The following is a 27,972-nucleotide window of genomic DNA, read 5'->3' as shown; positions in this document are numbered from 1 at the left end:
TTTGTACTATAAACTTTATTTTTTATGTATCACCCATAAAAAAAAGTCCAGTGGATAAATTTTCTTTGTTCAAACCTTGTCTGGCTTCACCCATTATTTCAAATCAGTTAAACCTAAAAAGGAGTGAAAACTGAGTTATCACACCCTCTGGACACCATGCATCCCCAAAAAATGTATCCACACTTTGAATAGCAATGTTTGTACTTCAACTGCATTTTCAAATTTTCAGTAGCATTTTAGGATGATTTCCTTGGTTCAAAACTTAGAAAAGGCTGAAAAGAAAGAAACATCCATTGAGCTATCAGCTGTTAAAGTGTGTATACATGTTTCGGGACACCCTATAGATATCTTTTAAAGTTTGCTGAGGCCCTAACCAGTTTGTCTGGCTCAGTGGATAGAGCGTCGGCCTGCAGACCGAAGGGTCCCAGGTTCGATTCCGGTCAAGGGCATGTACCTTGGTTGCGGGCACATCCCCAGCAGGAGGTGTGCAGGAGGCAGCTGATGGATGTTTCTCTCTCATCGATGTTTCTAACTCTCTATCCCTCTCCACTCCTCTCTGTTAAAAAAAAAAAAAAAAAATCAATAAAATATATTAAAAAAATAAAATAAAAGTTTGCTGAGTGATCCCAAACAAGAAAAAGCTACAAGACTTTGTCAGCACCAAACTAGTGTTGTAAGAACCATTAAGTGGCCTAGCCAGTTTGGCTTCATGGACAGAGCATCAGCCTGCGGACCAAAGAGTCCCGAGTTCAATTCCGGTCAAGGGTACATGACTAGGTTTCACACTCAATCCCCAGAAGGGGGCATGCAGGAGGCAGCCGATCAATGATTCTCTCTCATCACTGATGTTTCTATCTCTTTCTTCCTCTCCCTTACTTTCTAAATCAAAAATATATTTAAAAAAGAAAAAGAAAAATTTTTCAAAAAAAAGAAATATCAAGGGACTTCTTCAAGAAGAAAAATAAGGATCAGAAGTATGAATAAAAAATGGCAATAACTACATACCTATCAATTACTTTAAATGTAAATAGGTTAAATGCTCCAATCAAAAGACAGAGTGGCTGAATGGAGAGGAAAACAAGACCCATACATATGCTGCCTATAAGAGACTCACTTCAGATCAAAATACATGCACAGACTGAAAAGAGAAAAAGATATTTCATGCAAAAGGAAAACAAACAAAAAAGCTGGGGTAGCAATACTTTTAACAGACAAAATAAACTTTAAAACCAAGGCTATATTAAGAGACAAAGGACATTACATAATGATAAAGGGATCAGTCCAACAAAAGGATATAACCCTTGTAAACATTTATGCACCCAACATAGGAGCATCTAAATACATAATGCAAATATTGACGAACATAAAATGAAAGATCAGCAGTAATACAGTCATAGTAGGGGACATCAATGGATAGATCATCCAGAAAGAAAATGAACAAAGGGTGGGGGGGAAAGGAGACATATTAATACCCTTGTAATACTTCAAGCAATAAAAAAAAAAAAGAAAAAGAAAATGAACAAGGAAACAGCGGCCTTAAATGACACATTAGACCAGATGAATTTAGTTGATATTTTTTAGAATACTTCACCCCAAAGAAACAGAATATACGTTCTTTTCAAGCACACATAGAACATTTTCCAGAATATACCACGTTAGGCCACAAAACAAATCTCAATAAATTTAAGAAAATTGAAATCACATCAAGCATCTTTCATATAACAGTATGACACTAGAAATCAACTGCAGAAGAAAACTGAAAAACACACAAATACACAGAGGATAAATAACATACTTCTAAACAATAAATGGGTTAACAACAAGATGAAAGAAGAAATCAAAAGAAACACTGAGACAAGTGATAATGAAAACACAACAACCCCGAAGGTCGGGCCATGGTGGGGCAGAGGTTGGGAAGATGGCGTGGCGAGGCTGGGCGCAGAGAGGCTGGTGCTGCGGTCAGGCGTGGGCTGCGCCGGGGGCCGCCCGCAGCTGCGAGGAGCTCCCCGCGGCCCTGGCCCGGCCGCGGCTGCTCAGACGCAGGTTTAATTTTTTTATTCAGCAAAAATGTGGATTCCGAAAAGCACCCAGGAAGGTTGAACGAAAATCAGACACAGGAACAAGTGGTGAAGCATACAAGAGAAGTGCTTTGGTTCCTCCTGTAGAAGAAACAGTCTTTTACCCTTCTCCCTATCCCATAAGGACTCTTGAAAAGCCTTTTTTTTTCACTGTTGGGTTTACAGGCTTTGCATTTGGATCAGCTGCTATTTGGCAATATGAATCACTGAAATCCAGGGTCCAGAGTTATTTTGATGGTATAAAAGCTGATTGGTTGGATAGCATAAGACCACAAAAGGAAGGAGACTTCAGAAAGGAGATTAACAAGTGGTGGAATAACCTAAGTGATGGCCAGCGGACTGTGACAGATAAGGAAACTGGCTTTCAGAGAAGGAACTTTTCGACACTGCTAGTATCATAGCTGCAAATGTCTTTGTATTCTGTTTATGGAGAGTACCTTCTCTACAGCGGGGAATGATCAGATATTTCACATCCAATCCAGCCTCAAGGGTCCTTTGTTCTCCAATGTTGCTGTCCACATTCAGTCATTTCTCCTTGTTTCACATGGCAGCAAATATGTATGTGTTGTGGAGCTTCTCCTCCAGCATCGTGAACATCCTGGGCCAGGAGCAGTTCATGGCAGTGTACTTATCTGCAGGTGTTATTTCCAATTTTGTCAGTTATGTGTGTAAAGTTGCTACAGGAAGATATGGACCATCACTTGGAGCATCGGGCGCCATCATGACGGTCCTGGCAGCTGTCTGCACTAAGATCGCAGAGGGGAGGCTCGCCATTATCTTTCTCCCGATGTTCACGTTCACCGCAGGGACTGCCCTAAAAGCCATTATTGCCATGGATACAGCTGGAATGATCCTGGGATGGAAATTTTTTGATCATGCAGCACATCTTGGGGGAGCTCTCTTTGGAATATGGTATATTACTTATGGTCATGAACTCATTTGGAAGAACAGGGAGCCTCTAGTGAAAATTTGGCATGAAATGAGGACTAATGGCCCCAAAAAAGGAGGTGGCTCTAAGTAAAACGGGTTGGACGACCCTGGTGCATCTGGTCCTTGCTGCCGGGAAGCCCCAGGAACGCATCGGCCCTGGAGTGACCACGTCTTTGCTCCTGCCTGGAAGACACCGGCTTCTGCTTTCCCAGAATTCTAAACTGTGTCCTCAGTACATGTCTCACTAGAAAGTGAACTCTGACGATGTTGTGACATAAAGGTTTATACTCTAGTTTGTAAAAAAAAAAAAGAAAACACAACAACCCCAAATCTATGGGACACAGCCAAAACAGTTCTAAGAGGGAAATTCACAGTAATACAGAGGCCCACCTCAAAAACAATAAAATTTTCAAATAAACAATCTAACCTTACACCTAAAGGAACTAGAAAAAGAAGAACAAAGCCCAGAGTGAGTAGAAAGAAGAAAATAATAAAGATCAGGGTGAAAACAAACAAAATAGTCTTTAAAACAAAACAATACTAAAGATCAATGAAACCAAGAACTGGTTCTTGGGAAGACAGACAAGATTGATAAAACTTTAACCAGACTCAGAAAAAAAGAAAAAGAAGGGGGGAAAAAAAAGAACCCAAGTAAATACAATCAGAAATGCAAGAGAAGTGATGACTGATGCCACAGAAATACAAAGAATTATACTATTTATGAAATTTTAATTAAACAGTGCTTAACTCAGATTAAGTTTCCAACTCTATCAAACTGAGATTCTGATGACTTTTATATTCATGTAAAATCGAAATAACATGAAAAAGTATCCTAGAATACAAATTATACCCACTAGAAACCTCATTAACTAGTTACACTACATCAGTCTATTCTTCCTGTTACTATTCTCAAATAACTAATTATCCCTCGGTTTAGTGTATCATAATGTAGAAGGGGATTCCCATGCAGCAATTTCCCCCTCCTCCAGTTTGTTCTTCTGCTTTTGTCCATTAAGTATTTGGAAACAAAATCAATTCCCATCCCCACAAGCCCCCAATCTTCACACCCCTATGTACCTCAAAATGAGGAGCAGCAGCAAGCTGAAAAGAAGAAAACCTGGATGCTTAGCTCTTTTCAGTAACATTCACTCCTGAATTTCCAATTGCTTTTATTTTTCTAGAATTCAGAAATGTAGACCAGGGTGCAATGCTATAATAATGATGCAATGTCTTTCTCACCTATTGCACTACCACAGTGGTTCTCAACCTTGGCTGCACATTAGAATCACCTGGAAATCTTTTTAAAATCCTGATTTCTGGGCCTCATCCTCTGGAAATTCTGTTTCTTTGTTATGGGGTAGGGCCACAACATTAGTAACAAAGAAACAGAATTTCCGGAGGGTGAGGCCCAGAAATCAGGATTTTAAAAAGATTCCCAGGTGATTCTAATGTACAGCCAAGGTTGAGAACCACTGCACTACCAGCTCAACTTTGTCCCTTCTGTACAAAGCTAACTAAGACCCTTTCCATCCCAAATCATAATCTCATCCATCATGCACTATATCCAGGATTGAAACATAATCCTGCTGTTCTGTTTAAAGTCTCCTTCCTTCCCTGTCACAGAAGAACGTTCTTATCACAGCACAAAAGTCACTTGATAATATGACCCCTTCTTACCTTTCCTGTCCATTCATATTATCATCCAACTTGCAAACGATACCCTACACATAAAGCATACGGTTTGCCAAAAAAGATCAACCTGTTTGGCATATTATGCCCTAATAAATATTCCTCTCCTCCCATTATACCACTCACATACCTATTTTTATTGTAAATTATTTCAATATATGTACACAGATTCTCCGTTAATATGGACACTTGTAATTTATTTTAATATTTTAAAAATTATGAATGTGAACATCATTTTATTATACTTAAGAGATATAGACTTGGTACAATTTCAAAAGTGTAGAACACAGAGCAAAATCAAAACTAAAATAAAAACTAAAGTGCCAGCCCTAACCGGTTTGGCTCAGTGGGTAGAGCATCGGCCTGTGGACTCAAGGGTCCCAGGTTCGATTCCGGTCAAGGGCATGTACCTTGGTTGCGGGCACATACCCAGTAGGGAGTGTGCAGGAGGCAGCTGATTGATGTTTCTCTCTCATCGATGTTTCTAACTCTCTATCCCTCTCCCTTCCTCTCTGTAAAAAATCAATAAAATATATTTAAAAAAAAAAAATCTAAAGTGCCAAAAAATTATTGGCTTTGACATTCAGCTATCATACAATTAAAATAAAGGCATTAGGCCTGGCCAGTGTGGCTCAATTGGTTGTGCATCCTCCCATGCACTGAAATGTTGCTGGTTCGATTCCCGGTCAGGACACATGCCCGGGTTGGAGGCTTGATCCCCAGTGGGCAGTTTGCAGGAGGCAGTCAATCGATGTTGCCCTCTCACATCATGTTTCTCTCTTCTCCCTTCCTCTCTAAAAATCAATAAACTATTCTTTAAAAAATAAAGGTATTAAAGGAAACAATCATCTCAAAAACGTATTTGATGTTATTTTAATCTTCTCTATAATGAAATGGATATAACAAATGCACTGAACTCAGAGGTTAATGGATAAAACAACAGAAGTTTCTTAAGATACCTAAAGAATATTTTTTGTATAGCTAATCTGTTCAAAATTGAGGTGTCAGAGAAATGAAAATGTTTTATTTTTTAGGAAAATCAGTTCAGGTAATGATTAACCTGATGAGATCAGTACTGTACATTTTCCACTTAATTTGGCTGAATACTGGCTTAATATTTAAATTACTGTGCAATCATAGGGTCAAAGAGCATTCAATCCAGAAGAGATATCAGAAGCCCAGTTCAAAGTTTTAAAGATTAAGCAAATGAAGTCCAGAAAAATTAATAAGTTGAGTCACAAAAGGCTTTTTCGTACATGAGTATTTTCTTATTTTAGTGAGCTAATAAAATATTGCTTCATATAACCACTCTTAGGAATATGTAACTTATTAATTTTGTTACATGCTAAAAAAATATTTACCGTAACTGTCTGATTAGGATGAAAGTGGTTATCTTCCTCAGAGATTAAAATATCCCCTATATATGTATAATTAACCTGTTGATAATTTTCTAACAGCTGCCTCAAATATTGGCTTCCACTATCTGTTAAATTAGAAGTAATGTTAAAAACAAAAATAAATAACATCAATATTTTTACTACATAACTCATTTTTAGAAATCAAATTCATTTGAATACCCGATTTAGCAAGAGACAGGGTACATAAAATTACTATCACATAAGGAACCTCAATTTTTCATTTTAAAAATGAATCTGTATTTTAAAAGGTTGGGAACCACAGAGGGAAAAAAAAGGTGCCAATTCTAGTTAAAGGAGAATTTTACGCTAACTATTCTCATGGATGAAAGGCACAACTTTCCCAACTATAAATAAATGAACTCACATTTTGGGGTGAGGGATGAGGAGTAGGGGGAGGGGGAGAGATTGTCTGCCCAGCAGTTTCCTTATTTACTCAACTGTCATTTGCACTGCTCCCCTCCCAGTCCCACCATCCTATATAATAAAAGGCTAATATGCAAATTGTCCCCTTGACCAAGAGTTCGACTGGGAGTTCAACCGGGAGTTCAACCAGGGCATAGGGCCGGCCCGTGGACCCTTCCCCTGGCCAACCCCGCCCCCAATCAGCCCCCCCACTCCAATCAGGCACAGGGCCAGCCAACAAATTCGTGCACCGGGCCTCTAGTCCTATATGATAAAAGCCTAATATGCTAAGTGTCCAACTGTTCGCTATGACGCACACTGACCACCAGGGGGGCAGACGCTCCAACCAGTAGGTTAGCTTGCTGCTGGGGTCTGGCCGATCGGGACTGGGCAAGATGGGCCGGACACACCCTGGAGCCCTCCCATGGTCCCGCCTGGGGCCCGATTGTGCACTGGTCGGGTCCCTCAGCCTGGCCTGCGCCCTCTCGCAATCCGGGACCCCTCAGGGGATGTCAGAGAGCTGGTTTCAGCCTGATCCCCACAGGCCAGGCCGAGGGACCCCACTGGTGCACAAATCCATGCACCGGACCTCTAGTAGTTTATATGTGGCCTCTGGCCATGGAAAACTCTCCCAAACCAAATTGATCAGTGCTTCAAGAGCTTTCCAAACAAAATACAGAAAGAGGTACTCCTTACTCTACAGCACGTAAAAACAATAGAAACTCTGGCCCTGGCAAGTCACGTTTTCCTCCATGTAAAGAATGCCAATCTACTATGAGAGAATGAAGCTAACCTACACACACACACACACACACACACACACACACACAAAATTGTTAAACAGAAATTCCTGGTAGCATCAAATGGGTCTGATTCTAGTTGTCCTAAAGCCTGGCTGACTCAATGCCCTTCCTATAGCTGAGTTATTCAATCCATTTTGGATTCCATATGCCAATAAATCTCCTTTTCGGGTTAAGCTAACTTTGAGTTTCTATCACACAACTAAGAATTCTGACTCATATACAACTTTGAGAAGTTGACCATGATTAATCAAGACAATATGACAAGTTGCCCTAGCAGGTTTGGCTCAGTGGATAGAGCACCTGCCTGCAGACTGAAGGGTCCCAGGTTCAATTCTGGTCAAGGGCATATGCCTGGGTTGCAGGCTTGATCTCCAGTAGGGGATGCAGTAGGCAGCTGATGAATGATTCTCTCCCATTACTGATGTTTCTGTATCTCTCTCCCTCTCCCTCATCAATAAAAATATGTAAGAAAAGACAATATCACAAGTAAATGTAAGTAAAGGCAAATTACAAAACTTCCAGAACCTATGTAAAACATAAATGGAGTATCTAGCCCTCAGCATATTACTTAAATGAAATATGTATCTTTAACTTAAGAAAAATTAAGCTTTAACCTCTTAAATCTAGCAGTTATGATGAACACAAGCACATTTTCAAATTTCATCAATCATCCATTTATTTTCTTCAGACTGATTCTAATACCATCTCTAAGTACATTCCTCCAAGAAAAGTGAGAGGTACACCCATATGTTCCCTAGGCCTCCAAATGTACATACCAATGTGTAATAAAGCCTCTTCCAACCCTCCTCTAAAAGCTGATCTTTTAATGAATTATTTCCAGTGTTCTATTGTAAGGATGAACAGTTTAAGGCTATCAGCTGGTCATGAAAACCTTCCTGAGAACAATTCTCTAAAATACTTACTGAACATGTACCAGGTCCTGGCTTTAGATCCTAGAGTGACATGACAGAGCCCATACCTGTTCTCATGGAGCTTAAACTATAGAGGTGAGTAAAAACTATGTATACATACAAAATAAATACATACATAATAAAGAGCTAATATGCTAATTAGACCAAACAGCAGAACAACTTTCCGGACGAAGCCAGGGCTGCGAGGGCCGGTCGAGGCTGCAAGGGTCTGCGAAGCCGAGCCCCTTGCATGAATTTCATGCATCAGGCTTCTAGTATATGTATATATTTAAGTGACTCATTCTCTCAGAAATGTTTTCATGACAAGCTGATAGCCTTAAACTACTGGTTCATCCTTACAGAACACAGGAATTTATATATGTGTGTGTGTGTGTGTGTGTGTTTGTGTGTGTGTAAATGTTCTAGTGCTATGAGGAAAATAAGAGGGTCTTGTGACTAAAAATGGCTATGGAACAAAAATGGCTACGAAGTGGGCAGCTTATGACCTCTCGATGTGACCTGAGATGGTAGTATTGGAAGTGAAATCTGAGTGACATAAAGGAATTAGCCATATGACAATTTCAGGGCCAAACCTGAAGCACAGAGCAAAGCAATTAAGGTACGGAGACAGGTATAAGCTTGTTCAGTAGGGGTGGAGCTGGTATGGCTGGAACAAGGGAGAGGGTGCTGTGAAATATGACAAGGTTTGTGAAGTGTCCAAGGGCAGGATCACATGGTGGGAGTTAAGGAAAGGCATTTGAATTTTGTACTGAGTACGATGGAAAACCCATAGAAGAAGACTAAAGGGAAAAAACTAACATTTATTGAGCACCTTATATAATGCCAGATAAAATAGTATGTATAAGTGTTTTCCCTAAGGACTCTATAAAGCCATATATGCATTCATGTAAATTATACCATGAGCATTTATCATAGTAATTATCAAAAAATCAGTATGCTGTTATGCACACACACACCAAAAAAGCCACTTTTCCTGTTACTACCAGTTCTCACTTGTAGGAGTCACTTATACGTTGATTTGTCAGACCAAAGGAACCAACCAACCAATGTTATCTATTAGCATGAGTCATCTGGAAGAAAATGCAAGCAAGGCAAATGAGACTAGATGGAAACAAGGCAGCCAGCTATTCATGAGAGTATATGACCCAATAAAATGGAACAAACCAAGTAGAGAAACAACAAATTAGAAAACATGCCCACATGCAAGCAGCAGAGAGCCCAGGGATACAAAAGATTAAGTTATCTACTTAAAAGTCCACTCCAGCAAACATATAAACAGAGTGAAAAAGCACAAAAGCTTCTAATATACTGTAAATTCTCTGTTCATGTCCCTATTTAATAGGGCCTTGCCTGTTTTAACAACATTCAGAGAAAAATTAAAATGTTAATGTTTTAAATATACTATGCTTGGTAATTTTTTACCTGAATTGTAAAATTTTTATTTATAAATAGTTCTTAAAATATCACTAAAATGCTGTGGCAATGATTTTCGTTCAAAGCTCTAAAACTGAAAATCTTATCTTCCCTTATAGCAAATTCTGGTTTCCAGAAAACAGCTCAACTATCTCCCTTCTGACAACTATCTCTCTCTGACAAAAAAAATCCTCAATAAAAATGGAGGAGCACTAGCTGGTTTTCTTCAGTGGATAGAGCGTCAGCCTGTGGACCAAAGGGTCCCAGGTTCGATTCCGGTCAAGGCCAAGTACCTCAGTTGCAGGATCCTCCCTGGCCCGTGCCCTTGTAGGGGCTTGTGCAGGAGGCAACTAATTGATGTGTTTCTCTCACATTGATGTTTCTCTCTGTCTTTCCCTTTTCCATTCTACCTAAAAATCAATGGAAAAATATCCTTGGGTGAGGATTAACAAAAAAAACAAAAACAAAAATGGGGGGAAAAAGTCATCTTCCAAATAATAATACCAAGACTTCTTATCCCCACACCTCCACTCCAAACACCCAATATCTCAAATTGTCCTAGATATTTTCACCAGTAACCAGGAGCAGATGTTGTCCCAGCTCACCCTGACAATGTTACCATGACCTACCTACCCCTATTTCTTCCAACTCTGACCCTCCTCTATCTTCTAACTCTGTCTCATTACCACTTATCATTAAATGAAAATCTCATGCCACTGCCAACCTACACTCAACAGTAAAAATACAGGAAGTACAGGATGTTCGCATGCTAGAATGTGGGTAGTAGTAGATCAGAAGTCAGAATTAAGAGTCAACCTGGGCCACAGAACCACGTGTACCGGGTACAGTAATGGCTGGTTTAGAGAGACAAAAGGCATGGAGTGTGAATGCTCTGAGCCCTTCGGGAAGGCCAAGATCAAAGGGAGAGCACCAAATCAGGATTAAAAGTCCGGCAAAAATGACATTATCAGTATCAGGTAAAGGCCAGGGTTCTAATGGGGTGGGAGGGATCCAAAAGGAAATAAACAAGAAAGACTATATGAGTATCAGTGAACACGTGGACAAGTCAAATTAAACTGGTCAAAGTCTCTGTTTCTTTTAACTTAGGTTTTGAGCATATTCATTGTCTCTGCAGACTCCAAAAGCTGTACAGCAGGATGCTGGGTTATCAAGCAGACCCTCACAATTCTTACAATACGAACAGAATGAGTCCAAGGGTCAATGAATTTGTAAAAAAGGATGAATCCCTTTTCTAATGTTGTATAATCGAATCACCCTGCATGTTTTTAAACAAAAAATAAGAGTACTAAAAATGTGTACCCCGTATTAAAGCAAATATCATTCTGAAAACTTTCAGTATTTTTGCACATAGACACATCCTGTGTTATGTCATAGTATTTCTTAGTGAGAGTCCAAGTCAAAGTTTGCATAGTGTGTAACATGCCTATTTAAAATGACTGATCTGTCCATAAGCAGTACCCACTGAGAGCAGAGTAGTGTCTGATCTCCCAAAGACTGGATAAAGGAGCCAAGATTCCGTTCCCGAAAGCAAGAAGACTATTTTTTAAGAAAGGAAGCAACCTTTTTTCCTTGAAACATACCAAGATATGACCAAATTCAACATAAAATATTACTGTAAGACAGCATATGTATCAGAGTAACAAAGCTCCACAGTACATAGTATCATTTCAGAGTGAGCAATAAAAGCTCAGTCACCAAATGTGGCGTCTTAGCCCTCTAACTTGGGAATTCTAACCATCCCATTCTCTGCAGTTGCCACAAGCAGCCATGACAGGTTTACAGGAGGGGTGTCACTTTTCTGCCTGTCTCTACAGCTGTTCCTCCTGCAGCTAACAAAGTACCAAGCAGTAGCTAGCATTTATTGCTTCCTTTGTGCCAGGCCCTACAATAATTTGCTTTACATGCATCCACATTTCAATCCCCACAAATGCTTTATGAAGAAAAGTACTAATTACTTTTTACTCCCATTTTTCAGAGTGGAAACCAATTGGAATCTATACTAATAAAAGGGTAATATGCTAATTAGACCATGAGACCTTCCAGACGTTCTTCCGGACAAAGCCATGGTGGTGGGGCCGAGGCAGAGGCTGTTAGGGGGGGATCAGGCCAGGATGGGAGGGCAGTTGGGGGTGATCAGGCCAGCAGGGGCAGCAGTTGGGGCGCGCAGCCTGGTGGGGGGGCAGTTGGGGGCGATCAGGCCAGCAAGGGGGGGCAGTTGGGGGTGAGCAGGCCAGCATGCTGAGTGGTTAGGGGCGATCAGGCAGGCAGGCAGGTGAGCAGTTAGGAGCCAGCGGTCCTGGATTGCGAGAGGGATGTCCAATTGCCAGTCCTGGATTGCAAGAGGGATATCCTAAACCAGCAGCTGGACATCCCCCGAGGGGTCCCAGACTGGAGAGGGTGCAGGCCAGGCTGAGGGACACCCCTCCCCCCTCCCCCGCTCCCCGTGTATGAATTTCGTGCACTGGGCCGCTAGTGGTTATATAATTTCCCAGAGCCATATAACAAATTAATAAATAGGGGTGACAGGATTCAAATAAGGTATGCCTGCTTCAGAGGTGAGCTCTTTACCACATTAACACCCTACAGTCAGGGCTACTGCCAAAGATCAGGCACAGACCCTACCTCATCCTCTCAGCTCTAAAAAGAGGCACTGCTCTCAGGAAACACAAGTGTCAGGTCAGAGCAGCAGAATTAAATGCACACAAAAACAGGTGCTACCTTTCTCTGAGGTTGTTCCAGCTTAAGTTAAAAAGTAATAAGCACAACTAGAAGGCAACCCTTTGGGTAAACTAAACAGCCAATGTACAATTACAAGTGACACCCACTGCAACCAAAAAATGAAATCAAAGTCTAATGTTATGTCTCCTTGGAGTCAATAATACATAATCATGTTAGGATCCATGCAATGTCAGAATATATGGTTCCACAAATCCCATTTTATTAAGGATTATCATAATTACTAAAATCAACTGCTAAACTATGAGCACTCCAATTTCCACCTAATTTCCAAATCTTTGGCAAAACAACACTTTGAAATCAGGCACCACATTACTTCTACACAACCAAAATCTTTTCAAGTTTGCAATGAATTAATTTCTAATGATCAACCTTGGATAGGATTCAAAAATCACCAGTCACTATCACTAAATACTTTTACTGGTCTGATGACTCAATCATGAAACAAAACCAAAACTTATCATCATACTGGCTCTAATTCTGCCAACAAATTTTAGAAATAAAAATAACTGCATGCAAGAATATACACAGTTCCAGCTCTTTTAAAAATTGACTAAAAAGCATGAGAGAAATTAACATAGTTTCTCTTCTTTTGACTATCCAGAGTGAAAGGAATAGAAAAGATTAAGAATTCTTAATTGGAAGCTTTGATTTTTCACATTCATTCTTTTTTGAAATGGTAAAACACAAAATTCAAACAGTTCAAAAGATTATGCATAAAAATAAGCTTCTCCCACATCTTACCTCCTGATCTCCCCACCCCAACCCCGCCCCCAAAACCACTCTTAGAAGTCACTTGTGCATCTTTCTGGAGACATCTTAAACACGTAAGGCAAGCATGCGTACGCATCATAACACACCCCACTATCATGTGTGTGTCCTTTCCACTCCTCTCCCCCTTTCTAAGCTAAAATGGCAACCGACTACACATGATCTCTTGCCTCCTTGTTTTTTTCATTTAAAGGTATCTTTGAGAAGACTCTATAAAAAAAAACCTAACAAGAAAGTCATAAACATCAAATTGAAACAAACCTGTAAAAGACCAATTCACTTGACACAAAACATCTCTCACCAGGTAATAAAACTGGTGACCTCTGCTGGCAGGACATAAGAAAGTCCAAAGACAAAAAATAATTCTGGGAGGGTCTGTTAGTTTTTGCACAAGAATAGAAAAACTAAATAGAAAAACTATTTCCCTGGCACAGTAACAGACTGCACTCCTAACCTGTATATGATCTCACAAATGTACATTGCTTACTAAGAAAACCAGAGAAAGGTGACTTAGATAAAATACATCACTTTAGTGGAGGAAAAAATTTTTAAGTATATAGCATATTACATTTTTATATAAACAGGTGCCAAAGAACATTGCCACAGCTACAAACAACATCTAAAAATTTACACACGTACGATAAATTTTATACCATAAGGGGATAATTATGTAGAAATACAGAAAATAAGATGTTATGGAAAATCATTCATTATTCCTATTACCTTATTTCAAAAACCCAAAGTATTGCCTTACACTCTGAGTTAATGGCATCTGATAGCATCAAAATAGATATGGAACAAAATTAGTACACAATTAGCCTGTTCAAATGAAGGAGAAAGCATAAAACACCACTCTCTAACCCATAAGTTTTGTTTTATTAGCAGCTGAAGGTAACCACCAAAATAGGCTATCACTGTAACTTCTCTAGCAAGGTGTCTGCTCATGCTAATATCAAGTACTTTCTGACTATTATTCTACACAAGGCTGTAGATTTTTTTAGTCTTTAAAACCATAAATTAAGCAAATTTCCATGCAGATCTTCCTTTTAAAAATCACATAAAATTAAGTGACAGAATTTGAGAATTTTAATACAGAAATTGGTTCAATGAGCAAACTTTAGTTACTAGTTCATGTGATCCTCTTAATTACTAGACGCTAAATCACTTACCCACAAAACTAAAACCCACAGTTTTAACAAAAACTGATAAAAATTCATTTGCTTAATAGTGAACCCAAGTTAAAATTTAAAATGCTTTCTATCATGCAAGTAGATAAGCAGTAAGAATAAAAACAGTCACTGATTATTTCATTATAATGTCTTATCATTCAGTGTTAAAAAGGACTCAATGCAAAAAAAAAAAAAAGTAGGAAAAAAAAAGTTCTGGTACCACCTTTGTTCTAAGGCAAAATAAAGATATCAAGAAGTAGACTGAAATCTAGTTCCTAAATAGTAAAAATTCTTCACTGTTTTTGTTTTAAGGTAATTAAAAAAGTTAAACATCTTTATCTTTAAAAAACAGTTTGAGAATACAGAGTACCATTTCATAAGAATTATTCTATTAAGATACTGGAATGACCATCTTCGGCCTGGGCTCCTCATGTTTCTCTTCTGTTTTTTTTGTTTTTTGTGTTTTTTTTTTATTCTACCTCCTGAAAGAAACTTTCACAGCTACAGAGGAAAACAGGTGGCAAGCCTCCAGCTTAAACATTCAATACCTATTCTTCCTCATTCATTCTTCAAACTATTCATTTCACACAAATCTTTTCCTTAATCTGAATACTCTTTCTATGTTTACTGGAACTTAATTGTTGATCTTTCAGGATGACCCTTATGGTTTGATTATATCAATTCTGAGTTAGGAATCTAATCCCTCAGAAAGCAGGGTAATATCCAACTCATTTTGTTTGATGCAAATAAAAAACCATGCTTTAAAAAACTTAGATTTTAGAACTCTAAGCATTAAAAATTTCAGAAGGATATAAACAAATTAGCTGTGTTTCAAATAAATTACCCAGTTTTGTCTGTAACTACCAGTAATACGGCACAACCTTATCATAAAATCCAACTGAAGGGAGATGGTCACAATGACATTCTTCTGGTAAATTAAACTCACTTACACAATATAATAGATACATCCTATGCTAAATGTTAAAACATTCATAGCAATGGCTCAAATGGGACTCCAATGTGGTCAGAATGCTATCACACATACTGAAAGCTAAAAATAAAATCTTATTTAGGCACACCACCAAGAAAATAATAAGCAAAAAAGCCTGAGAGATTAAAAATAAATACATAAAGTCCAAAATCTTAAGTTAAAACAGGCATAAAGATAACCAGATAAACCAACTGAGTGTGACATGATTCCCAACTAGAGCAGGCTTTTCACCAATGTGGCTACCATTCTTGAACTAAGACAAAATTATTCATTTTCATTTCACTCTAAGTTTTCACTAGGTGTTTTCTTTTAATTCAAAATTAACAATTAAATGTTGACTATTGTACACCTAAACCTTGAAGGCCTAATTCAAAAAGAAGTTTCTGCCATATCTACAGGACTGCCATTGTATCTTAGCATTGGCCCTTGTAGAAACAATCCATTTAACATGAAGATGCTATGAGAGAAAGTCAAGAATTCTGCTAACACCCTGGCCAATGTGGCTCAGTTGGTTGAACATTGTCCCATGCACCAAGAGGTTGCAGGTTCATTCCTGGTGAGGGCACATACCTGGGGTTGCCAGCTCGATCCCCAGTAGGGGGCGTGCAGGAGGCAGCTGATCAATGTTCCTCTCTCCCTCTCCCTTCCTCTCTCTCTAAAATAATCAATAAAAACATTTTTTGAAATACTATAAAAGAAATACTATAAAAGGGAAAAGTCCAAGAAATATGATGTATAGCTGGCTAATATGATACATACTCATAAAACAATGAATAATTATGAAGTTTGTGATAGTCAATAAATCAATGGAATCTCAGAGAAGAAATATCCTGAGTCAGAATGGCCAGAAAAATCTTCATCGAAGAAGTGGGACTGAAATCAGGCCATCCAGAGGACAAATGGAAGGAACAGCATGCACAAAAGCAGCAGAGTAATGAGTATGGAAAACTGCAGTATTTGATAGGCAGGCAAGAATCCCAGTTGGAAAGGAGTGGGAAATTAAGCTGAATAGGTAGAATGGAGCCTTAAAAGCCAGACTGAAGCATATGAACGCAATCCAGTTGGCAAAGGGAAGCCATTATGGGTTCTCCAGCAGGGGAAGTGACATGATGAAGTCAGTATTTTAAATAAATTACACTGTCAGTAGTTACAGAAGATAGGATGAAGAAGAAAGGCTACTCAAAGCAACCTACTAGAAAATTAATGCCATAACCCAGACCGAAAACCATTCACTCATTCATTTTTTTCATTCACTCACTGAGAAGACAGTAGACTGCTAGTAAGAACACTAGCTATACCACAGACATGCTGGGCCTAGTGTCACTTATCCCCTGAGCCTTGGTTTCTCCGCTTAAAAACCAGGGTATCACCCACTCAGATTGTCACAAGTACCTGTCAAAGCATCTGGGTAGTCCTGACTCATAGAACTCCAACAGTAGTTAGCATTATTGCTGAATTAAGAATAGTAAAAAATGGGAAGTGAAAATAAGACAAGGCTCACAGATATTTCAGAGGAACAGAACTTCCAAGGAGAACTGTCTTGACAGCAGCTGAAATATGGAACAAGAACAGAGATGGAAAGGTCAAGGCTGGAGAAACAATAACCCACTTGAAGTAATCACTCCAATCAAAAAAGCAGATCCTCGGTACTACCGAATACGGCACTGAAAAACAAACAAAAATTTTAAAATTGGAAAATATTTAAAATGGTACAAGTGGATTTAAAAAGTCCAAGCCCAAGTGACAGAACAGCAACAAAGGCATGCAAAAGATGCACCACTGTCCCTACACCAACCACATAATTTGATATTATTAAAATCCAATCAAATTCTTCAAGGTAGGCCTTAATCACAACTTATAGTAAATAAATTAAGCCAAACTTATTTCAAATACTTTGACAAGGAACTCAGGAAATAAAGCTGCCAAATGCTTTCTATGACATTATGCTTCCACTGAAAACAAGTAACAAGCAAATAAAATGTAATACAAAGAAGCAAACTTCAAATCCAAACCCATCGCCATCAACCCAAACACCTTACATTTCCATGATGCTTGCTGTATGTCAAGTACTGTTCTCAGCACCTTACACATACACTTCTCTCAATCCTCTGAACTCTACAAAGTCGACTGTCCCCATGAGGAGGAAACTGAGTACAGCAGGAGTTACTCCCCCGCAGTCACATGTAGTATGGGAGAGTGCCAGGGTTTGAACCCAGGCAGTTGGCCTTCAGGACCTCTGATGGAATCACTATATTACACAAAATACGGATGTTTCTTATTCAAGGAATATGTACTCTGAGGGTACTTTTATTTGCTTTTCCTTCTTAATTATAGGCATGGAACCACATTTTCTTATTTCTGCAGGTCTGCAGGCAGTAGTACTTGGAGAGGCCCTTCACCACAGTCAACCTTAAGATAGAATATACAGCAGTTGACAAGATTGTATCTTACTAAACAGTTCTGGAGATTTAAACACAATGATGTTTGAATCCCATGAATTTCATTTATCCCTGCAATCACCTGACCCTGTCAGTAGAGACACACAACTAAAGAAATATAAACCTGATTAGAAACACTAGTTTTTGCAAGGATATCTAGAGAAAGACAAGACAGCTGGAAAGACTTGGTGCAGCCACAGCCATCTAGAAAGAACGTGATGGATAAGGTGGACTGTAGTGCATCATTTGATCATTTTGAGGCCTTGGACAAGTGAATTAACTTCTCTGCACTTCTATTTCATAGTCCACAAAAGAAGCCCAATACGACCCATCCCAAGATTAGCCTGAGGTATAGATGGCACAGAAAGCATTGCTCTCACCTTTCCTAGAGCACAGCCCCAGCAGAGTCCCTTTCCTCTGGCTCTTCTTAACAGGGCAATTCATTGTATTCTTACTAGCCCAGTCCCAGAGGTGGTGAATAGGAAACTTCTCCAGCAACAGCTCTCACACGGCTTTTTTTACTCTATTTTTTTAATTTTTTTTAAATTCAAGTCTTTGTTGGTGATAGAGCAGGAGATACCACCATGGTGGTCTCCAAGCTGGACCATACTCTTACTAATTCTTTATTACATAGCCCTGAGGGCCTACCTCTCCTGTTTTATGGGAGTGCATAAATGTCTCCATGTTAGCTGCTCTTTTTTTTTTTTTGCATTTCATACTGTAAATGTTATTTGTGAAAAGAGTCAAATTCACTTGTATTAGAAAAATACAAAGTCCCAGACATGTCAATATTTAGCCATCTCTCTCCCCTGACTTACCACCATCCTCATTCCACTCAATTCTTTTTATATAAATACAGAAACTGAACAAACCCAACAAATTATTTCTATGAACTTCATCAAAATGTGTCCAGTCAGAAATAATGCTGTAGTAAATTGTGGGAGGATTCCTTTGTCAGCTACTCATTTGACAAGATTGTGCTTATATTTCATTGCAACATACAAACATGTCTTTATTCAACAGGTTGCTGTTCAAAAAGTCCATTAGTTCACATCTTTTTTCATTAGTAGCTCCCTACGTTTATATGAAGGGTCTACCCTTCCTGCACATTAGCTTGAAGGCTCCCAGCACACAGGAAGCAGTTATTTCTTGTTCTCCTGGTAAGCAAGCATCATGGTAATCATGATAAACCTTAATTAGATGTTGAGAGCACAAGCAACAGAAAGATTTCTGGGCACACGTAAAAAGTTTATTTAAAATGCTGAACACTTCCTTGAAGCACCCAATGCAAAAATACAACCTCCACCAAGGGCCACTTCAATTACAATGTGTCTCCATCACTTGAATAACCAAACGTCCCTCCATTAACTAATGGTGAGCTAAGCAACAATTTTTAAGCCAGGAACGAGTCCCTTAATTAAGTTCCTTCATAGTAAGAAAAACTTTTTCCATGTAAACATTGTTTTCACCCCAGTACAGTTTAGTGCTTTCCCCTATGGGTTTGATTCTAACTACTCAAATAGCAAAAACAGTAGTTATTTATGGATTTAATGGTTGTGATTACATGCATCAGACAATGCATGATAAAAAGAACTGGAAAATATTATATTCAAAACAAGCAAGAAAACCTCAATTTAAGAGGGAGAAGTATATACAACGCATCCCCCACCTAACCACTCTCAGCCACATTTTCTATCTGCCGCCCCTCCTCCACAGGTAGATAAATGCTCACTATTGCTAGAACCCTCACTGATAATTTCCGAAGCTTGCTTGCCATGAACTCCCATGATACAACCCAACATACACACCGTCTTCATGGAGACAGAGCTGCTCCATTTCCCTAGACTATCAACTTAATAAAACGGTGAGAACATACAGTCCCAGGAAGTCAGGATTACTAAAATACACCAATGTAGCACTGGCCTGATTCAACAAAAATGAAAATGAACCACACACACTGGGATAGCCAAAAAGTCACTCGCTGCATCTTCAATGTGTAGCGAGGATATTTACTACAATTTGTCTTAGGTGAGTGGCTGAAAACACCACCAGGTGTCTTCTATTTCCCAATGGGATAAAAGGGTCTTTAGGAAAAAAGAGGGAAGGAAGATCATGATTTCAGTACATGGGGGGAGGGGCGGACAGACCATGTAGACTAAAAATAGCCCACAATTCGCCCGCCGTCGTTTATTCACACGCTTATTTAGATCCACATAAAGTTCTTGTCTGGAAAACAGGAAAACCAATAGTAAACTTCCCTAAGTCCGCTGTAAATCACGGAGGCACCAAAGCTGTTCACCTTGGTGCCTGCCCAGCCCATGGTGGGAAGGAAACTCCAGACACTGAGCAAACCTAGTTTTCAACTAGGTTCCAACCCTGGTCACTGACGATCACCAAATTGCTTTAGGGACGGTCACTAGACAGCCGAACAGGAGCCTTTTTAAGGAGCCACTACGACCCACATTTTACAAGAAACACACCATGTTCACAGCCTACAATCTCATCTCGGTGGCCACTGCAAAGTGATGCCTGTTTTCAGCAAATTAGGAACTTCCCAAAATACGGGACCTGCTGGCACATGCACCGCTTCCCTCGAGCTGCCGCTGAAGATTAATATTTCACTGAAATAAAAGTCAGTTTCTGCTCAGAAACGGACATCGGTTGCAAAGAGGAAGTTACCCAGAAACCACCCTCACAACGTGGCCTGCACACTGTCACCAAAGAACGCGCCTCTGCGCCACCCCAAACTTACCAGGAAGCCGGCAATAACTTTGCCAATGCTACACTTCTGAACCCAACTTCAAAGTGACTCCAAAGGCCCCCTTCGGACGAGAAAAAAGCACCAAGTTCCGAATCAGCACGTCCTCCAGGGCGGCCGCGCGCCCCTCCCCCGCCGGCGCCCCCGCCCGGACCGCGGCCCCAACAGCCGCCGCCGCCGCCGCCGGCCCCGCGCGCTCGGCCCGGGTCTCAGCGCCGGGGCCGGGGCCGGGGCGGCGGACGCGCCCCAGGGGGGCAGCAGACTCCCATCGCCGCCGGAGCGCCGACCCAACACCGTGCCCCCGACAGAGCCCGCTCCTCCGCTAAAAATAGGCTCCCAAGGAGTCGGCCTCATGATGGCTCCTTGATCCAATTTGCTGCACATTCTTTCCTGAAAGCCTCCCCCCACACATACACACTCAAAGGGGGTGTCCGTGCACCGAGGCTGGACGAGGGGGAGCAGGCCGAGGTGCACATTTTCGGGGACAACAACATAATCAGGGTAAGGATCCCCCGAGACCAGGAAAGGGTCGGGGTTGGGCAGGCACGTGAGCATTTTCAAAGCAGCCTGCGAGGAAAAAGGGGGGGAGGGGACACCCGAAAAGCCGTCCCCTCCCCCAGGCTGCCCAAAGGGCCAAGTTGAAAAATGCCTGCTCTGGTGGCGCCCCTTCCCCCGCGGCCCCGCGGCCCCGCGCCCCCCGGCCCCCTCCGCCCGCGCCACCCCCACCCCCACCCCACCCGGGCCCGCGGCCGCCCCCACCCCGGGGTCCGGCCCCCCGCGCTTACCTGGAAACGGTGGCCTCCGACGCCGCTCCCCCCTCCCGGGAATGGAGGCACAAGGAAATTCCCCTCCTCGCCGCCGCCGCCTCCAACCACCCCAAAATAACCCCTCCGGGGGGTGCGAGGCAATTATAACCCCGGCGAGCGGAGGGCGCGGGGGATGGGCGCCGGGCGGGCGGGGGCGGGGAGCGCGGCGCGGGTCCCCAGGTGGCGAGCGGAGGTGCTCCCGCCGCGGGGGGAGGGGCGGGGGCGCACGCGGCCGGCGGCGGGGGGAGGCGGCGCGCGGGGGCAGGGCGAGCGGGGAGAGGAATTGAGGCAGAAGGGAAAAGCTGTTACTAAGGGAAAGAGCCAAACGGTTCGGAGCAGCCAACGGCTCAGACACTCCACACTGGGGAGCGCGGAGCGGGGACCAGCCAGGCAAAAATGAGCTCGGGAGGCCCGCGGCGGCGGCGGCGGCGGCGGCGGCGGCCGCGCAGCAAAACAAACCCGAGCGGCCTGCGCCGGGCGGGCGCGAGGGGGAGGGGCCGGCGGGGGAGGGGCGCCGCGGAGCGGGAGGCGGCGGCGGCGGCTCCGGGAGGGGGTGCGGGGGGCTCTGCCGGCCTCGCTCCTCTCCCTCCCGCCTGCCCCAGCGGCGCTGGGGCCGGGTGTGTGCGGCGCAGTCTTTTTAAAAATAAAAGAAAGACCCGCTGGCGCTCCGAGGCGCCTCCCGGCACTGGCCGCCCCTCCGCCTCCCCCTCCCCCTCCCCCGTGGGGGTGGGGAGGTTCGCGCCGCAGCCGGTGCAGCCGGTTCACTTGGCCGGGGAGGCGGGCGGGGCTCCCGCGGGCTCGGGGCAGCCTGTGGGTGCCGGGACCCGGTGCGCGGCCGCACGCACGCGGTGGGCATGTGCTGGGAGCGCGGCGCGGGCGGCGCGGGGACATGTGTGCGTGGAAAGGTGCGCGCACACCTTTGTGTGCATAAATACATCTGCTTCTCGGGAGCGTACCTGGGAAGGTGCTCTGTCTGTCAGGCGGTTTCCAGAATGGGATGCAGAGCACGGGATCTGTAGCGAAAACACGCACACAAGAGAAGGGTTCTGATACTAAACACAAAGCTGTAATTGAAGTGTTTATGCCCAAATGTACTGTGAATCAAACATATGGTGATATTTATCGTCTGGTGGGTCTGTTGGAAAGGTTTGGTCGATCAGTTCTCATTTCACAAAAGTAAAATAATGTAACTAAGTGATGACTAAATATAGACTTCTAAGGCAAAGTAGTTTACCCGCTCTGTGTACTTTTTGCACGCGTGTAGCACATCAAGGCTGTTCATAAAGTGTAATTTGGATGATGTGACAATATGGTTGAGGAAGGGGGTGTGGCCGGTTGTTTTTAAAAATTAGGCACCTCGTAGTTTTTAAGACAAACGTGTTAACCTAAAATCTTCAGAAGGCAGGGGTCAGGGCTCTTTGAAGACCTTTGTACAGGCCTAAGACATAAAAAAGCAGCTACCTTTTTAGGATGTGGCCTGAAAGAAGCCTGTTATTTTCAGTTATTACTGCCTTCAAAGTAAAATAACATTTTTGCAGCCTTTTTATGTGAGGGTTTGTGTTTTGATTTGTTTGGGGGTTTTTTGCATACTTTCATTACAATATTTGAAATAGGTGTAGTTGTTATTTTAAAGCAATCGATCTTTCCTCTCAGTATCAGAGACCTAAATTTTCACACACACGCACCCCAAAAATGTTTATTTGCAGTAACTTATGCATCTGGACTCCGGGTGGCCTAATAAGCTCAGTGATTAGACAGGTGCTTTATAGCCAAGGTCAAAGGCTCTTTCCCCTGATTAGCCCTTGAGGGGGGAGCCTCTGGAGGCTATCTGGACCAACTTAGGGAAAGGGGGGGAGGGGCAGGAAAACCTAGAGGAAAAGGAGTGGGGTTGGAAACTCCCTCCCACCTACCTTTAGGAGAGTTCAAAGCACGGCAGTGGATGTCCTTGGAGCTATTTTCATATATGAGAGAGGGCATGTTAGATTAAACAATGTCACCCGATGGGAATTTAGATAACTGCAGGTTTCCAAAACACTGAGTTCGTGTACAGGAAAACATCACAAGGAAAGCAAGTTTTGCCTTTCGGTAAGCTTCTAAAGGCTTATTTACTGCAGAACTAGCACCTCTGGGAAGACTGTATTTCAAAAGTGATGAGAATACTGTAGCTTTCTATGATTTTTTTTTTTTAATCCTTACCTGAGGACATTATTTAAATTGATTTTAGAGAGAAAGGAAGGAAGAAAGAGAAACATCAATGTGAGAGAGAAACATCAATCTGTTGCCTCCTGTATGCACCCCAACCGGGGATCAAGCCCACAACCTGGGTATGTGCCCTGACCAGGAATTGAACATGAGATCCTAGGGGCATGGGACGATGCTCCAACCAGACTGAGCCACACTGGCCAGGGAGCTTAATATGTTTTTAAATTTTTTAAAGAGTTGATAAATTACATACATAGGTTACTAAACATAATCCTCATCGCAATAGGTAAACTATCTCAGTACAATAGGGCTCATTATCAGATCCACCCAATGAAACAAATCTATTAGCCTAGATTGTTTTTGAAGTTTCACAATGCACGGGTCTTCTCCAGGCAGCAGGTACTATCAAACCAGAGCACTTCCAGTGAAAGAGGACTTTCCAACTACATGGTTCTTTATAGGGTCATCTTCAAACCAGGACCTCCCACTGTTCTCCCTCAAAATGACCCCTTTCTCTCCCTCCACAAGGGGGAACCCACCCTTCTTCAGGTTCATAGGGTCTAAGACAGTGATGGCGAACCTTTTGAGCTTGGTGGGTCAGCATTTTGAAAAACCCTAACTTAACTCTGGTGCCGTGTCACATATAGAAATTTTTTGATATTTGCAACCATAGTAAAACAAAGGCTTATATTTTTGATATTTATTTTATGTATTTAAATGCCATTTAACAAAGAAAAATCAACCAAAAAAATGAGTTCGCGTGTCACCTCTGACACGCGTGTCATAGGTTCGCCATCACTGGTCTAAGGCTTCTAGCCTGAAGTTCTTATACCCTATACCAAGCTGCTGTCTTTCATAATGATAATAATTATGTTTTATACATACCTGTAGTTTACAAGATATTTCTGTGCATAAATTACTTTATTTGAATATCATGATGAAAATCACCAAAGGTGGGGCGGGGCCTGTGCCATCAACTAGTTCCAGTAAAGAGCACCTCACCTGCCATGCTCACTGAAAAGAAACTTTAAGTATCTTTGGACCAAAAAAGCACTAAATGTGGAAAAGCTTTGATTCCCCTTGTGAAGGAGTTTTAAATGAAACCATATTTTGATCACTTTGATTGCTGAATTCTGAATTCTGAATTTTGATTGCTGAATTGTACCCATTCTGAAATGCTGGAGTGGCTGCAACATGAAATCCTCAGATAAATGAGCCACGATATAAAGGCAGTACATATAGTTACCCTACCCTTCAGTCAGTCTGATATATCCATTATACAAGATGAGGGGCCTCACCAAAATTCAAGCAATGATTAGGCACAAGAGCAAGGTAGAGGACAAAGAAGCAACTATTGTTACTAACTTTCAGTGCTTTGTCCTAACCTAAAAGCTGCTCTTATGCTATGAGTGTGTGTTATGTTTCTAGAAAGGAGAAATGACTCTGTTACTAAGAAATTCTCAAGCAGAGAGGCACATTAAGAAGAAAACTTTCTAGCTAATTATTAAACAAAAAGAAACCTCATACCACTAACTGTTACCAGAAGTTACATATATATTGTAAAATGACTGAACAAATCTTGACTTGTTTTATTTCAGTAATATTACACCCAGGGGTGTGGTATGGCAAGATAGCCTACACCTTTGCAACTTTCATCACTCAGGAAATAGAACATTTTCAAGCTTAGGTGACTTAATCCCAGGCCTACAGGATCTCATTCCTATATATATTTTTAAAGCCACCATGATGGTTTAAGTTGTTTGCATTGACTGATCTATGTAATTAAGATGTTCAAAACAAACTTAATAGCATGAAAAAGATATTTGATACCAAAAATGTTATCCTGGCACTATAAATCTCTTTATATTCTTACTCACCCAGGAACTCAGTGGCTTTACATCTACAGCATTTGCCCTCAAGCGTCTTGCTGATACCCTGTGATATGTCTCTGTTTCATTCTAACTCAGCTTGTGCAGTCTTTGTCTGTGGTTCTTTCAGCTATCAGCTTTTGCCATCTGCACTGATGCACATCGTGGCCACACATCTCGAGAAAGAAGCACACAAGCTCCTTTTCTCCATCTGTGCTTAGCATGCTACTTGTGACCTTTCCTCATCAGTTGGAACCTTGTCACAATTTTCCATGACTCTGTGGCCCAGTTTCATTACAACCATGAACTTTACTTGGGAGTCTTCATTTAAATTACAAAAAGAAGCGTACAACCATATTGCAAGTATTTATGCCTCTCGGGTAATGGGAATAGCAGGTTGTATCCTGCCTATGTGATACTGTCGGAGCAGAAAACCAACCACACACAGATTGCTAAGTGCTGTCTGTACAGATCACTTACTTATACTGACCAGCCATGTGCTTCCTCAGGGCATCGCTCAAGGCCTTCCATTACATTGGTGGTTTTGCCCTTCAGTCGTTCAACAAACATTTACTGAATGCTTAGGGTACCCTGTTCAAGAAGCTGTTTACAGTGAACCAAGCAGAGCTTTCATTCTCATGGACTTTACATTTCAGTCCCTTCTCAGGTGGGGGTTGGAAGGGCAGTCAGACTTTCAAAAAATATATCTCTGTATTAGTCTATAGTTTGACTTCTATTAACAAAAATGATACGAAAATGGCTTAAACAAGGCAAAAGTTTATTCTCGTAGGAGACCATTCAGATGTAAGCATTCCAGAGTTGATGAGGTATTAAGGGCGCAGATTTCCCTACTGTCTCAACACACATCTTCCATCTGGTAGTCTAAGCTGGCTTTTCTAGCTCCTGCCATTGCATTCAGATTCCAGTCACCAGGCTAGAAAGGATGAGAAATTGAGAACGTACGCCTTCTCTTTTAGGACTTGTCTTGGCACTCACACTTATCACTTCCAGTCATACTCCATTGGCCAAAACTTGAGCACCTGACTATATATTCAGCTGCTAGCAAGTCAGGTAAACCACAGGTACCAAGCTTGTGTAAAATAAGGTGGGGAGGGAGTTGAAAGTGTACCTTATTTTAGAGACGACTGCTCAGTTAATATGAGCAGAAAGTTAAATGACATGAGTGAGTGAGTGTGTTGATATCAAAAAAGGAGCAGTCCGGCCTGGCCAATGTGGCTCAATGATTGAGTGTCAACCTATTGAGGTCAGGGTTTGATTCCTGGTCAGAGCACATGCCTGGGTTGCTGGCTCAGTGCCAAGTAGGGGACATGCAAGAGGCAGGCAATCAATGATTCTCTCTCATCATTGGTGTTTCTAACTCCTCTCCCTCTCCCTTCCTCTCTAAAATCATTAAAAAATATATATTAAAAAATAAAAGAGCAGTCCAGGCAGAGGGAATATCAAGCACAAAGGAAGAGAAGTAAAAGCCAGTGTGCCATATTCTAGGAATAAAAGTAGTGCCAGTTGACTGACATACAGTAAGCAAAGGAATGGCAGGAGAGGGAGCCGGGGGCCAGATGTGACAGGCCTTTTTCTGCTAGTAAGATGGAAAGCCAGTGGAAGGTTTTGAAAGCAGGAAAGTGACATGATCCAACTTCTGTTTGAAAAGGACTCCCCTACCTTGCAGAGGACCCAATGTGATGGTACAGCAGTGCAAGGGGGACTGCTGGTCTGGGGGACAGTGCAGGAATCCCAAGGAGAGTGATGGTGGAAGGAGCTGGCTAGAAGAAGCTGCACTCTGTACATTCTCAACCATGATTCCAAGATCTTAGACCAAACAAGAGAAAGAATGGTGTTGCCACTTACTGAGATAACAAAGGCTAGGAGTGGAGAAAATTACCTCCAATTATCTGCTGGCCCAAATGTTTTCTTACCAATGCTCCTCTGCTCTTGTTGTGGTCAGAAACCTAAAACATATTTTGTCATAGGTGAACGTAGGCTACCATGCTGTCTCTGCATGCACACTGATGGAAACCGTAGGCAGGATTAATTGCCATCCTTTACTGTGCGTGTTGCCAGGCACTTTTATTTTTTGTTGTCTGGTTTTCTCAACAACCTGAAGAGGTAAATAATATTGTTATCTCCGTTTGATGTATCAGGAAACTAAAGCAATGAGACCAAATAGCTTTTCTAAAGGTCATGCTGTAAATGGCAGAATGAGGATTTGAACTCGAGGTTGTCTGAGCGCAACGTCTGTTTTTTCCACTAAGTGAAAGTAAGCAGGTCAAGGCCAGAAAGTGAAAGTGTTTGCTGGAAAGCCCTCCGCTGAATGGGGAGAGCAGAGAAATGCAAAAGTGGTCGGAAGGAAAAACTGCTGGAGGGGAGGAACCCCATCTTGATTACATTTACATGACCCCATTTCCTAGATCAGAATCTTAAAAATGTTTCTTGAATACAGACACGGTTACAATCAATCATGCTGTACTCTTTGATATTATTAGTGTGTCTACTGATTACACAAGCAAGACCTTTGTCCCACTCTCCCTG

The 27,972-nt window shown here is 41.8% G+C and overlaps 2 protein-coding genes and 1 long non-coding RNA gene across 7 annotated transcripts in view; 2 read left to right on the top strand and 1 right to left on the bottom strand.

The window, feature by feature from the left end:
• Positions 1-21,531, bottom strand: part of TBL1XR1 (TBL1X receptor 1) — a 171,063-nt gene extending 149,532 nt beyond the window's left edge. The window contains exons 1-2 of one of the 4 annotated variants that reach the window (XM_036349723.1): positions 21,335-21,443; positions 20,544-20,613 (exon numbers count right to left, since the gene is read on the bottom strand). The gene's annotated coding sequence lies outside the window, so the exon portion shown is untranslated. Of the gene's footprint in view, positions 1-20,543; positions 20,614-21,334 lie in introns of all 4 variants that reach the window. The other 3 variants (XM_036349728.1, XM_036349727.1, XM_036349721.1) reach the window with 3 other exon arrangements.
• Positions 1,888-3,318, top strand: LOC118676206 (presenilins-associated rhomboid-like protein, mitochondrial). Its single transcript, XM_036349729.1, has 2 exons — positions 1,888-2,426; positions 2,471-3,318. Exons 1-2 carry the CDS (start codon positions 1,919-1,921, stop codon positions 3,097-3,099), a joined length of 1,137 nt encoding a protein of 378 aa, XP_036205622.1. The 5' UTR covers positions 1,888-1,918; the 3' UTR covers positions 3,100-3,318.
• The window catches only part of LOC118676207, a 274,115-nt gene continuing 266,898 nt past the window's right edge, over positions 20,756-27,972 (top strand). For both annotated transcript variants that reach the window (XR_004974055.1, XR_004974054.1), the window contains exon 1: positions 20,756-21,050. This is a non-coding gene — a long non-coding RNA (uncharacterized LOC118676207). The remainder of the gene's footprint in view (positions 21,051-27,972) is intronic.

This window comes from Myotis myotis, unplaced genomic scaffold (assembly GCF_014108235.1).
Source record: "Myotis myotis isolate mMyoMyo1 unplaced genomic scaffold, mMyoMyo1.p scaffold_m19_p_2, whole genome shotgun sequence".
NCBI classification, from domain to species: Eukaryota; Metazoa; Chordata; class Mammalia; order Chiroptera; family Vespertilionidae; genus Myotis; species Myotis myotis.
The sequence above is the reverse complement of the archived record's forward strand: the minus strand, read 5'-3'. Positions and strand labels throughout refer to the sequence as shown.

Excerpts from the sequence above, each read along its gene's own strand:
- LOC118676206 (XM_036349729.1), top strand. The coding sequence starts at position 1,919 with ATGGCGTGGCGAGGCTGGGCGCAGAGAGGCTGGTGCTGCGGTCAGGCG. Across the intron at positions 2,427-2,470 it reads TGGCCAGCGGACTGTGACAG|GTATCATAGCTGCAAATGTC; the intron begins ATAAGGAAACTG and ends TCGACACTGCTA.